The following is an 11,884-nucleotide window of genomic DNA, read 5'->3' as shown; positions in this document are numbered from 1 at the left end:
CAGCCTAAACCCCGAATCAACCCAAAACTATCTACCTCGAGGCTGAGTGAGAAGAGGAAGGATAGGAATGGATGAGTTGAGTCACAAGGTTCAGTATAGAACCCTTCTTCAGCAGGGCCCTGGACTTAACTAGTGGTTTATAAAGGTTTAACAGCAAACATATCAGCATTTAATTGATAGCTGAAGTTAAACAATTTAACAAAAGATTCGTATAGAATTTACCATAATGGTAACTAAGTACTTTGGATTGTAAACACAAGGTCCCACTGTGAGCAATGCCCGGGGTAATAAAAGTGTACAGTTGCAATGAAATGAAGTACTGTGTAAGTACATAAATACTGAATGCATTCTGGTTTGCTGGGGTTGCGCTGAAACTAACTTACACATGTATCTAAAGGTATAGCTTTATTTTTAATATATTTACTATATTGCTTTTGTTAAGCCAAGAAATTCTATGTCACAAATAAGTAGTCATATTGCTGAGCTCAAAGCAAATACTCAGATTTCATTAGTTTTTATCCACATTTAAATGCCAAGCCTTTTTGTATATACTAAGGCCTTGGTGGAGAGAGGCAAATTAAAAAGATTCTATAATGCAAGAATATTACCGTAAAAGGACTCATTTAAGGTTGTTGAGACCGTTCTGAGGTTTAAATCCGAGCAGGCTCTGGGATATTTTTTCAATAGGCTGGTCCAAGTTCAATCTTTAAACTCAAATTTTTTCGGCTCCGCTGGGGCGGGCGGAGAAGCCGGTCACGTGGGGGGGGCGGAGAAGCCGGTCACGTGGGGGGGGGGGCGGAGAAGCCGGTCACGTGGGGGGCGGAGAAGCCGGTCAGGTGTGGGGCGGAGAGGCGGGTCACGTGTGGGGCGCGCGCGGGGCCGGCCCCGTCATGGCCGCCTACCTGCAGTGGCGCCGCTTCGTCTTCTTTGACAGAGAGACCGTGAGGGAGCCGGCGGGGCCGGATGGGACCGGCGCGAAGCCGTTCGCGCTGCCCCCGGGCATCGCAGTCTGCGACTCGGGCCGTGGAAGCCTCGTGTTCGGAGATATCCTGCGCGGGGTGGGGCGCTGCGGCCTGCGCGGAGCTCGGCCGGGCCGAGTCCCGGGCGCTGTGTGGCGCGGGCCAGGGGATATCCGGCCTTGGCAATGCGGCTGCTTTCCACTCTCGGCTGTGCTTTGGTTACAAAAAAACAAACCGGCACTTCATGTCCGGGTGCTCCGGGATTGTTCTGCCAGGAGTCAGCAAAAGGCGTGCAAATTCTTGTATGATTGGAGGTGTGGGGTTTTTTTTTTTTGGTCCCCTTATGTGCCTTAACTGTGATCTAAATATGGAAGGTCAGATTTGGTTTTTGCCTCGCTCTCTTCAGCTCAGCAGTTTCCAAGCTTACAAGCTGAGGGTAACGCATCTGTACCAGCTGAAGCAGCACAGTATCCTGGTTTCTATTGGTGAGGATGAAGAGGGTATTAATCCTTTGGTAAGTTAAATGACAAAGAGAGGAAAATGCATTTGTAATACGTGCCTTTTAGAACACATATTGGGATTATCTAAGTTGCCCTTTCTTACCTTAAGAACCTTGTTCATTCTGGGTCCTGTAACACTTTGATGCCACGTGGTGGCCTTCTAATATCCCATGTTTTGCTTATTGTCATTGTAGGTGAAAGTCTGGAACCTGGAGAAACGAGATGGTGGTAATCCTCTCTGCACACGAATTTTTCCAGCAATACCAGGTAACAAGCCTACAGTTGTATCCTGCCTGACTGTCCATGAGAATCTTAATTTCATGGCTATCGGTAAGTAAAGCTGAACTGTAATAGTTTAAGAAAAGTATTACAGTCCTTACTGAGTGGTAAGGAACATGAATAGATAACACAAAAATCAATGTAGAAGGTCCTGATGATCTTTCTTCTCACTCAGTTGTTACATTATTCTCACTGAGACACTGTGTATATCATGCTATCCTAGAGCTCAAGAGATAAATGCATAAATTTAGCCTAATAACTTTGATACTTGGAAGTACATATTTTTAGTTGATGTCCTCTTTTCCCTGCCAGTTGGTAAGGCTACGTATTTATTGAACTTAGTATTAAATTTAGCTTCTGTTGGTACAGGAAAAAACAAGAGTTTTGTGATGCCTAATGTTATAGAGATACTTTTTCAGGCATGTTATACAAACCCTTTTTCAAGGAAAAACGCAAATTTCCCTTTTTGGATTTAACGGTTCCTTGGTAATGTTTCTTGCTTAGCTCTTCTGACAGAATAAGAGCAGTAATGTGAGATTACAAATGCTCTCAGCTACCTTCGTCCCTATACTGAAGTCAAAAAGCTTTCTCTGTATGGTGGCCTTCAGCCCTGGAACAACTTAAAAGACTGGGGCTGTTGGCACACTATAAAAACTACATGTTTTACTGTCTCTTAAAAAATCTCCCACTAGTGTTTTGAATAAGCAAGGGACTTGAAATTATAGTTGCAGTTGCAGTACGGGAAGGCCATTTGTAAAACAAAATACAGACACAGTCAAATAAAATTAATCTGCGTATGAGGTTGGAAAGCAAGTTAACCCTTGCTGAATAGTGCTATCCTATGTGATAGTGGTGTGACAGCTCTGGGGGGTGATTTGGTGAAGATTGACTTGGCGTGAGAAGCTGTGCCAATCCCCTTGCTTTATACCGTGCTTGTGAGCATGGTGCTGTCACTGACTAGAGCTTCCCTGACTTATGCTGGATAAAATTTCAGGTGTGTTGTATAAATAGTAGTTTAGCCTGTCCGCTGCACCAGGTTTTGCAGATGGGAGCGTTGTCCTTACGAAGGGAGACATCACTCGGGATCGGCACAGTAAGACCCAGATCCTACATGAAGGCAGTTACCCGGTTACTGGCCTTGCTTTTCGACAGTCTGGCAAAACAACACATCTCTTTGTGGTGACCACAGAGAACATCCAGGTGAGAAGCTGGTTGAAAAAAAAGTGACCCAGACTTTCAAATTCTGTTAGCTTCAGAGTCTAGTTCAGAGTGATCCCCAAACCCTTGAGTTTCCTCTGTAGTCTTATATGCTTTCAGTGAAAGACTATCCTCACCTGGAGCTGGACACTCACGGTTGCGGATTGCGCTGTTCATCTATCAGTGACCCCTCCCAGGATCTCCAGTTCATTGTGGCAGGAAATGAATGTGTGTACCTTTACCAACCAGACGAACGTGGCCCCTGCTTTGCCTTCGAGGGACAAAAGCTTATTGTTCACTGGTATCGGGGGTACCTCATCATTGTCTCCAAGGACCGAAAGACTTCCCCAAAGTAGGACTCCTTGAAATAGATGAGTTCTTTTCGCTCATGCAGTTTCATGCTTTTTCTCTTTCTCCTTCCCTGTGAAGCTTTGCTCCTGGGGGCAGATTGTGACTCTGTCAGATATTGTTGAGGTTCATCCAGACCCATACATTGATTAACTTCCATTGTGAAAGTAGCAGAATTAAATGTGCTGAATTAGTGGGATTTTTTTCTAATCCTATGAATTTCTGTAACAGGATGATGGAATTTGTATATGAATACATGGTGGTTTCTGTCTGGATCCACTTAGTTTAATTGCCTAAATGAACTCTGTTTGCCTTACTTTCTATACATCCCTAGTTTGAACAGGTATCAGGATTTCAAGTTATGTTCGTCTTGTTTTCTAAAACTTTCTTCTGCTCTCCAGGTCAGAATTTTCCGGGAACGAGGCACGGAATTCAGACAAACAAGTCCTGAATATCTATGACTTGTGCAACAAATTCATTGCATACAGCTCAGTCTTTGATGATATAGTGGATGTCTTGGCAGAGTGGGGTTCTCTCTATGTGCTGACCAGAGATGGGAAGATCCATGTACTGCAGGAGAAGGATACACAAACCAAACTCGAGGCATGTAAATTTGTTTTCTTGTTAGTCTCTGCCTTATGTCTGTAAGATTGTACTGGCTCTGCAGACTGAGAAATTGAACTGTCCAGGTAAGTGAATTATATAACAAGTGACCAAATAGCATTTCAGTATAACCAGAGTTGTAAGGCAGTTGGTAAAGGCCCAAGCTCACGTATGCTCTAGGACGAAGAAACAACTTGTTTTCCAGGTGTGTTTGAACTTGTTTTGTAGAGTGGTATTTCTCTCATACTGCTCTTACCATGTGTATAACAGATGCTGTTCAGAAAGAACTTATTTGAAATGGCCATTAACCTGGCCAAGAGCCACCACTTGGACAGCGATGGTTTGTCAGAGATTTTCCGGCAGTACGGCGATCATCTCTATAACAAGGGAAACCATGATGGAGCCATCCAGCAGTATATCCGGTAGGTGAGGGTCTTATGGAGCTGTGATGTTGTAGTACAGGTAGAAGTAACATAGACTTTGATTTCAGTTTCAGCCTAGGAAGAAAAACAGTCCAAAACAGAAAAAAAAGTATGACTTGAGGTGAAAATTCTGTGTGTACAAAGAAAGATGAAAGGTGTCAGTGGGACTAAAAGTCTTGGAGCAAGTTGGTTGAAAATTGCTTTGTACATCTTAGGATAAAGTTCTTCTCTTTGGTCATATTTTAACATGAATAAAGGAGGCCCATTGGGATGGAGTGGGGTCTGGTGATGTCATTATAAAGAAGTGATCACTCTGTGCAAGATAGATGATGGAATTTGACCATGTATGGCAGTCTTCTTGGAAAGTACTCAAACAGTTCAATATCAGATTTAAAACTAGAACTCAGAGCAGGCTTGTTTTGGGGCTTACTGAAAACTTCATGTTCAATTTTTTAAATGCCACAAAATGTTACATTATTGTGCAGCTGATGCTCCAGAGTCCCTAACATCTAGTGAGAGTCAGAGTATTTTTTTACCTTGACTTGCTTTAACTATCACAGTAACTGTGGCTAAACTGCTCCATGTTTAGAGCATAAGCATTTAAGGCTGACTTTGAGTTATGTGACTGAAATGAATGAAGATGGAGCTTTTGTTCCTCTCTTCTTTTGGCTTCCCAGTTTGTTCTGCTCAGAGCTTAGTCTGTCTTCTCACTGCCCCCTTTAAAGGAAGATTAACTCCTTGTATGCCATCATGGTTGTCTTGGTCAAGGCTTTTGTATCAGTGTGTGTGTGCAGATGGGTGGTCTTACACCGTAACTAGTTGTTGCTTCTGATCCATAGCTGAGCAGTCCCAAGAGGGTTAGTGCCTGCTAAAGTTAAGGCTTCTCTGTGCTCTGTTGTTAATTTCTTCATTTATTTTGACTTTGTGAGCATATAATACTTTGTAACATTACTCTTCTCCTCACAGAACTATAGGGAAGCTAGAACCATCTTATGTTATTCGGAAATTCCTGGATGCTCAGCGTATCCACAACCTCACTGCTTATCTACAGATGCTCCACCTGCAGTCCCTGGCCAATGCAGACCACACTACACTTCTGCTGAATTGCTATACCAAACTCAAAGACAGCTCCAAACTGGAAGAGTTCATTAAGGTATTGGGGGGACATGGAATCATGCTACATTTTTATGTCATCATAATAGTTAAAAGGAGTAGTGATGACATTGTAAATTCCATCCTGTGTGACTATTAAGAGAGAGAATAATTAATTTACCGCTGATACCCTGAGTGGTAAAGGTCTTTGCTCCTTCGTTTCCAAGCTCTTGCTTACTTTCTCAGTTTGGTTGGTTTGCCATCTGGATCTGGAGTGTGTTTGATTCTGCCAGTGCAACTGGCAGGCAAATAAGAAGTGGCTACACCCCTTCCTTTCTGCATGGGTGATTTTTCCCTTGCATGAGAGGTACCAAATTGTCCCTGCTCATGTTTTCCTCCTCTTACTTAAATGATTACTGCTTCTAGACTGTTACAGTTTTTCTGAGGGACCATCTCTCTGCTTTTGTTCTCTGAGACAAGTGAGAGTGAGGTCCACTTTGATGTGGAAACGGCTATCAAGGTGCTTCGCCAAGCTGGTTACTACTCCCATGCTGTGTACCTGGCAGAGAAGCATGAGCATCATGAATGGTACCTCAAAATCCAGTTAGAGGACATCAAGGTAAGGAGACATAACTGTGTATTCTTATTGGGGAGAATACCAATTTTCTAGTCTCCTCTTTAGTGAGAATACAATTTCACTGACCTCTTTGCTGAGGCTAGCATGCTGGTGAGGGCAGCATCAATACTTGTTGCTGTTGGTGTGATGCCTTTCTGCTTTTGGCTTGTGTGTTAGACTAGGTGTGGAAATCAGAAGGTCTTGTTTTCTTTCTGATGTTGCTTTTTACAGTGCCCTTTAAGAGGAGGGAGGGTAGTTAGCTGGAGATTAATCTAAATGTTTCCCCCAGGCTATAGCCAGTCTTTGTCCCTGAGGAGGAAAATGAGCAGGAAGAGTGAACTAGGTAATAATTCAGAGCAAATGGTGTTTGTGGCATACTCACAGCATGTCTTCAATGCTTTCTGTTCTAACCTTGAAGTGGAGAGCAGAGGCCAAGATTGGCAATTGATTTTTTGTCTGTCTTCACAGAACTACCAAGAGGCTTTGCACTACATTGGAAAACTGCCCTTTGAACAGGCAGAGAGTAATATGAAGCGATATGGTAAAATCCTGATGCACCATGTCCCTAATGAGACCACTGAGTTGCTGAAGGTCCTTTGCACTGATTACCGTCCCTCGGGAGTTAATGAAGGCCCTGGGATGCTGGAAGGAAAAAAGGTATGGTTTGTGTTGACTGAGAGTGGTTGCTCTCTGGTAGTAACTTGGCAGCAAATGCTTCTGCATGCCTTGTGTTGCCAGCCCGATGTTTTAGGTATAGTGAGAATTACACCTAAATAAACTCTGCTGAGGTGAGACCCCACCTGGCATACTGTGTCTAGCTCTGGAAGCCTTAGCAGAGAAGAGACATAGACCTTTTGGAGTGGATCCAGAGGAAGGCTATAAAAAGGATCACCTGCTCTGAAGAAAGGCTGAGTGAGCTGGTGTTGCTCAGTCTGGATAAGGGAAGGCTTCAGGGAGACCTCATTGCAGCCTTTCAGTACTCAAAAGAATTTTATAGGAAAGATGAGATCAAACTATTTTACAGGGCCTGTTGTGGTGTTGCGAGAGGTAATAGTTGTAAAAGAGGGCAGATTTAGACTAAATAGAAGGAAGAAATTTTTATAATGAGGGTGATGAAACACTGAACCAGGTTGCCAAGAGAAGTAGATGGCCTCATACCATAGAGTGGAAACAGTCAAGTCAGGTTGGATGAGAACCTGAACAACTTGATCAAATGGAAGATGTCCCAGCTCTTTGCAGTGATATTGGACTAGATGACCTCAAAAATTCCCTTCCCACCCAAACTATTCAATGATTCTATGAGAAGCTCCATTCTGGTGGACTAGTAGTCGTAGAGGCAGGGGACCTCTTAAAGCTATTGCTCAGGATTGATCCTTGATGTTGCTGGCATCCTGTATTGTGCTGTATCTGTCTTGTCTTAGACTCTGGAAATGAACATTCCTCGTGTCAGGAAGGAAGCACTAGTGTATGGCTTAGACTGATGTACGTGCTTGTCTTTTTCTGACTGTTTTACAGGCTAATTCAGAGGAGTTCATCCCAGTCTTTGCAAACAACTCCCGAGAATTGAAAGCTTTTCTGGAGCACATGACTGAGGTGCAGACTGACTCTCCGCAGGGTGTCTATGATACTTTACTGGAACTTCGATTGCAGAACTGGGCACATGAACAAGATGAGCAGGTTTGAGCTCCTCCAGCATTGTTTTGAGAGAAAGATTTGGTGTCTCTGAGTCATACTTGCATTCCTGCAAAGCCCTTTCCAACAGGGCATTGGTAACATGAGGCAATACATATGCTGTGCTCGGCAAATAGCACAGAAATGGGAAAGCAGCCTAGTAGCTGGGAGAATATTCCCTTCAGGATGGTTGAGCTTGTTTTGTTTGTATTTGATTTAAGGACAGATTCCAGACAATACAAAGCCTCTGTGAACAGATGCCTTGCCCACAAAATTATCTTTACTTGCTTGCCTAGATCTGTGAGGATGTTCGCTGTTTGGGCAAAGAAAATCATGTCCAGTTTGCTTAAAAGGTTTAAAGAACAAATACCAAAACTTGTCAAAGAACTCCAAATTGTCAGGTCTTAGGTGAAAATAGTGTGGATATAAGTGTGCCTGTGTTCCCCTTCTTGACTCCTCCCCCTTCTTTTTAGATCAAGGAGAAGCTGCACAATGAAGCCCTCACCCTCCTGAAGAGTGGGAGGTTCAAAACAGTCTTTGATAAGGCCTTGGTCTTATGTCAGATGCACAATTTCAAGGATGGTGTTCTCTACCTCTATGAGCAGGGCAAACTGTGAGTGTTACTTTTTGTCAGGATTGTTTTGGGTTTAAATTTTCAAAAGAGCTGAGCAGTCATTAGTTGCTGTAAAGTTCTTTATTATAAAGGCTCATTAGTCTCAAAAAGCAAAGAGTCCCAAGTGTTAAAAGCTTTCAGCACAGAGTCCCAAATAGAAGTGAAGTCCCGATTAGAAGTAGAAGCAGCTCCTGGTGCAAGGCCACGAGAAGGCTAGAGGTGCAGCCTGGTACAGAGTCTTGAAAGGCAGATGCTCTGTGGCCTTCCCTTCTTGTTCTTTTCTTCTTTTTCTTGCTCTTTTTCACATGGTGGTAGTGATGATGATGATGATGATGGTGGAGGAAGAGACAGAGAGCGAGCTCTCATTCCAGTACATGGATTTTTACTTACAAATTACCTGATGAGCTAAAAACACGAACCTGAAGCATTTCTTCTAAACCTATTAGAATTCTAGCTTTTAACATGAAAGTTTACATATAATCTACGAATGTGGACTATCTGTTCTATTTTAAAAATGTAAGCAGTATTCCTAGTATGTTTTTATTATGTCTGGAACTATGTTTTTGAGGTCTCACTGAGTGAGACTTGTTTTTGAGACTTGTTATTGTTTTTGAGCTATCATGAAATTTGTTTTTCACTGTAAATTCTAAATATATATTCCTACTATATTTTTATTATGTCTAAAACAATGTTTTTGATCTCTCTGTGAGACTAGTTTTTGATACTTGCTTTTGTTTTTGAGTTCTGAAGCTTCTCACAATAAATTTTAAGACTTACTTTTTAAGGCACTTAAAACATATTCTTACTTTAACTTACTTCCTTACTTAAAACTTAAGCTTACACCTCTTATTTCATGTCTGTGTGGCTTAATATACTTTAATCCATCAAAGGTTTTAATTTGATTCCTTTGATTCCTTAATTTGATTAATTTGCATTTTGATCTCTCAGAGAGCTTCTGTTTTTCAGACTCCAACAACTCTTGTCTTTAGAGTCCTGTCCTTCCTCTGTTGCCCCCACTGCAGCGATTTCTGAGCCATAAATGTCTGTACCATTAGTGATAGTGACCTCTTTAGTGTCTCAAGATGGGAATGGTAGATGATTGCTCTGCAGAAATACCTCACTGTTGAAGCAAGGCAGTTACATAGACTGAAAAAAAGACTTGTCTTTGACTTGTGCGTGAGTCTGGGGATTGCATGGCTGGGTGAAAATCTGAGGTCCCTGTAACAACTCAAAGGGCGAGACGGATTGATGAGTCTTTCTCCCATAGTTTCCAACAGATCATGCATTACCACATGCAGAATGAGCAGTACAAGAAGGTGATTGAGGTGTGCGAGTTGTATGGCGACCAGGAGGCTTGTCTCTGGGAACAGGCTCTTGGCTACTTTGCACGGAAGGAGGAGAACTGCAAAGAGTATATTGCTGCAGTGCTGAAACACATTGAGAACAAGAATCTTATGCCTCCGCTGCTTGGTAATGACATGTGACAGTCAACGCTTAGCCTCCCCTGCAACAAAACCCCAACCCAAGCAAAAACCAGAAAAACAAAACACAAAATACTCCAATCCAGGCTACTTTGTAGTGCTTTCTGTAGATCAGACATTAGAAGAATCAATTAAATTAGAGCCTACCATTTGAATTAATAACCTGCTCTATAGGGAAAAATTATGTCAGTCACAGCTGCCTAGTTAGGGAGAAAGATCTGCAGTATCAGTGAGATGTTTTGTACATGAGTTCTGTTCTGTCAGTGTGGGACAGTGCAGGGCATGCTGAAACTCCCATTGTGCCTTGGTGGAGAGCCAATCCACTACTAGATCCTTCCTTTGTCCCTTTTGGTCTGAGTTATCAAGATATACTCCCAGTTGCCCATTTCTGGAAGAGGTCAAACTGAAAGAGAATCTTTAAGTGAGCTCTTCTGATTCCATGAGAATGCCAGCTGTCTTTGCCTGTAAGTGGCCTGTCCCAGGAAAGCAGTCTGCCCTAGCAAAACAAGTATAGTTGCGGTTTTTGTGCCTGTGTTTAAACTAATATCTCAGTTGTTCTCAGTCGTGCAGACGTTGGCTCATAACTCCACAGCCACCCTGTCTGTGATCAAGGATTATCTTGTCAACAAGCTGCAGAAGCAAAGCCGCCAGATAGAGCAGGATGAGCAGAGAATTCAGAAATACCGAGAAGAAACTACAAGGATCCGCCTGGAAATTGAAGAGCTAAAAGCAAGGTGCAGGACTGTGTGCTGTCTTGTTTAGTCCTATACAAGGATAGAACTGCTGTTTTCTTCCAGTAAGGTAAAATGTAGTTTGTCTTCCTCATGCTTCTCCATCTCATAATTCAGTCCCAGGATTTTTCAGAAGACCAAGTGTAGCATTTGCACCAGTGCATTGGAACTCCCTTCAGTCCACTTCCTGTGTGGTCATTCCTTTCACCAGCACTGCTTTGAGAGCTACTCTGAGAGTGATTCGGAATGTCCCACTTGCATGCCAGAAAATCGCAAAGTGATGGATATGATCCGAGCCCAGGAGCAGAAGAGAGATCTGCATGACCAGTTTCAGCATCAGGTAGGGTAACATTGCCTATCTTATTAAGCTGAAATAAACAGAGTTTAGATTCATTTACAGACCTGTAAATGGAGGCTGGTAGAGACAGGTAAGGCTTACAAGTATTTTGTAAACAAGGTTATGTTAACTGGATAATGAGGCATTAGACCCTAGGCCAACTGCATTGTGTAAAGTGCATGAAGAGTCACTGTTGGCTCTGTGAGTGTGAAAGAGAATCTGTTCTCACGTGACACTCAGATGGGTCCCAAGACCTATTGGTCAGCGTGACAGCTGGTCAACAGGTTGTATAGAACTAATTAGGGAGAAAGAGAGAAGAATATTGTGAATTGGAATGGGGACAGCACCAAAATATTGCATCTACCTTGTGTTGCCCAAGGGTGAAGTAATTGCTGAGTGTGAGAACGGAACATTAAGCTGAAAAAAGTTAACACGTGTGGAGACTATAGCAGATGAGGCACTCACCTTCCAGAAGTGGGGTTGAAACAGGAGCTGCAATGCCAGTGTCAGAAAATCTAGGAGGTTCTTGTGCTACACACAGCCCTTGCATGGAATGAGCAAAGAGCCAGAGACTGACATGGGCTGCCCTGTCTCCTAAGCCAGAGGCTTCTAAGTGCAGGGGAAGAAAGGAAGAGGACTGAAGGCTCTGGAGGCTTTTGCTCATGCTGGTGCTTTGTGTTTGGCAGCTCAAGTGTTCAAACGATGGCTTCTCAGTCGTTGCTGACTACTTTGGTCGCGGCGTCTTCAATAAGCTCACCCTCATCACGGACTTGCCCTCGGGAAAGACGGCTACTACGATCGAGGGTGGCCTGCAGCGGGAACTGCTCATGCACACCAAGCGCAGTACCTGACTGCAGGCCCTGTGCACGCGCCCTCTCGTGCTGTACGGGTCCCCCGCCGTGTCGTTGGCCAGGTGTGTTTGCTGGCGCCCCTTGGTCCCCAATAAAGCGGAATGGCTGCGCAGTGCCGTGCCCTGCCCTCACTGCGGCCCGGCGGGGCTGCGCTCGCGGGCCGCGGGGGCGGGGCAGCGGGGGG

The 11,884-nt window shown here is 43.6% G+C and overlaps 1 protein-coding gene across 1 annotated transcript; it reads left to right on the top strand.

Moving 5' to 3' along the window:
• Nucleotides 1–868: 868 nt before the first annotated feature.
• Nucleotides 869–11,812, top strand: VPS11 (VPS11 core subunit of CORVET and HOPS complexes). The gene is made up of 16 exons (XM_079326810.1): nucleotides 869–1,058; nucleotides 1,339–1,473; nucleotides 1,654–1,789; nucleotides 2,775–2,938; nucleotides 3,040–3,287; nucleotides 3,685–3,886; nucleotides 4,157–4,308; nucleotides 5,275–5,461; nucleotides 5,876–6,019; nucleotides 6,485–6,673; nucleotides 7,532–7,693; nucleotides 8,161–8,300; nucleotides 9,568–9,770; nucleotides 10,344–10,515; nucleotides 10,630–10,852; nucleotides 11,536–11,812. The coding sequence occupies exons 1-16, from the start codon at nucleotides 891–893 to the stop codon at nucleotides 11,698–11,700; spliced, it is 2,790 nt and encodes a 929-aa protein (XP_079182936.1). The 5' UTR covers nucleotides 869–890; the 3' UTR covers nucleotides 11,701–11,812.
• The last annotated feature ends 72 nt before the right edge of the window (nucleotides 11,813–11,884 follow it).

Source organism: Erithacus rubecula (genome assembly GCF_903797595.1).
Source record: "Erithacus rubecula genome assembly, chromosome: 25".
NCBI classification, from domain to species: Eukaryota; Metazoa; Chordata; class Aves; order Passeriformes; family Muscicapidae; genus Erithacus; species Erithacus rubecula.
Note: the sequence above shows the minus strand (reverse complement) of the source record. Positions and strands in the feature narration are given on the sequence as shown.

Bases quoted from the DNA above. Each gene is read 5' to 3' on its own strand.
- VPS11 (XM_079326810.1), top strand. From the start codon at position 891: ATGGCCGCCTACCTGCAGTGGCGCCGCTTCGTCTTCTTTGACAGAGAG. The intron at 1,474-1,653 runs GTAAGTTAAATG...TTGTCATTGTAG, and splicing joins AAGAGGGTATTAATCCTTTG to GTGAAAGTCTGGAACCTGGA. The intron at 4,309-5,274 runs GTAGGTGAGGGT...TTCTCCTCACAG, and splicing joins GCCATCCAGCAGTATATCCG to AACTATAGGGAAGCTAGAAC.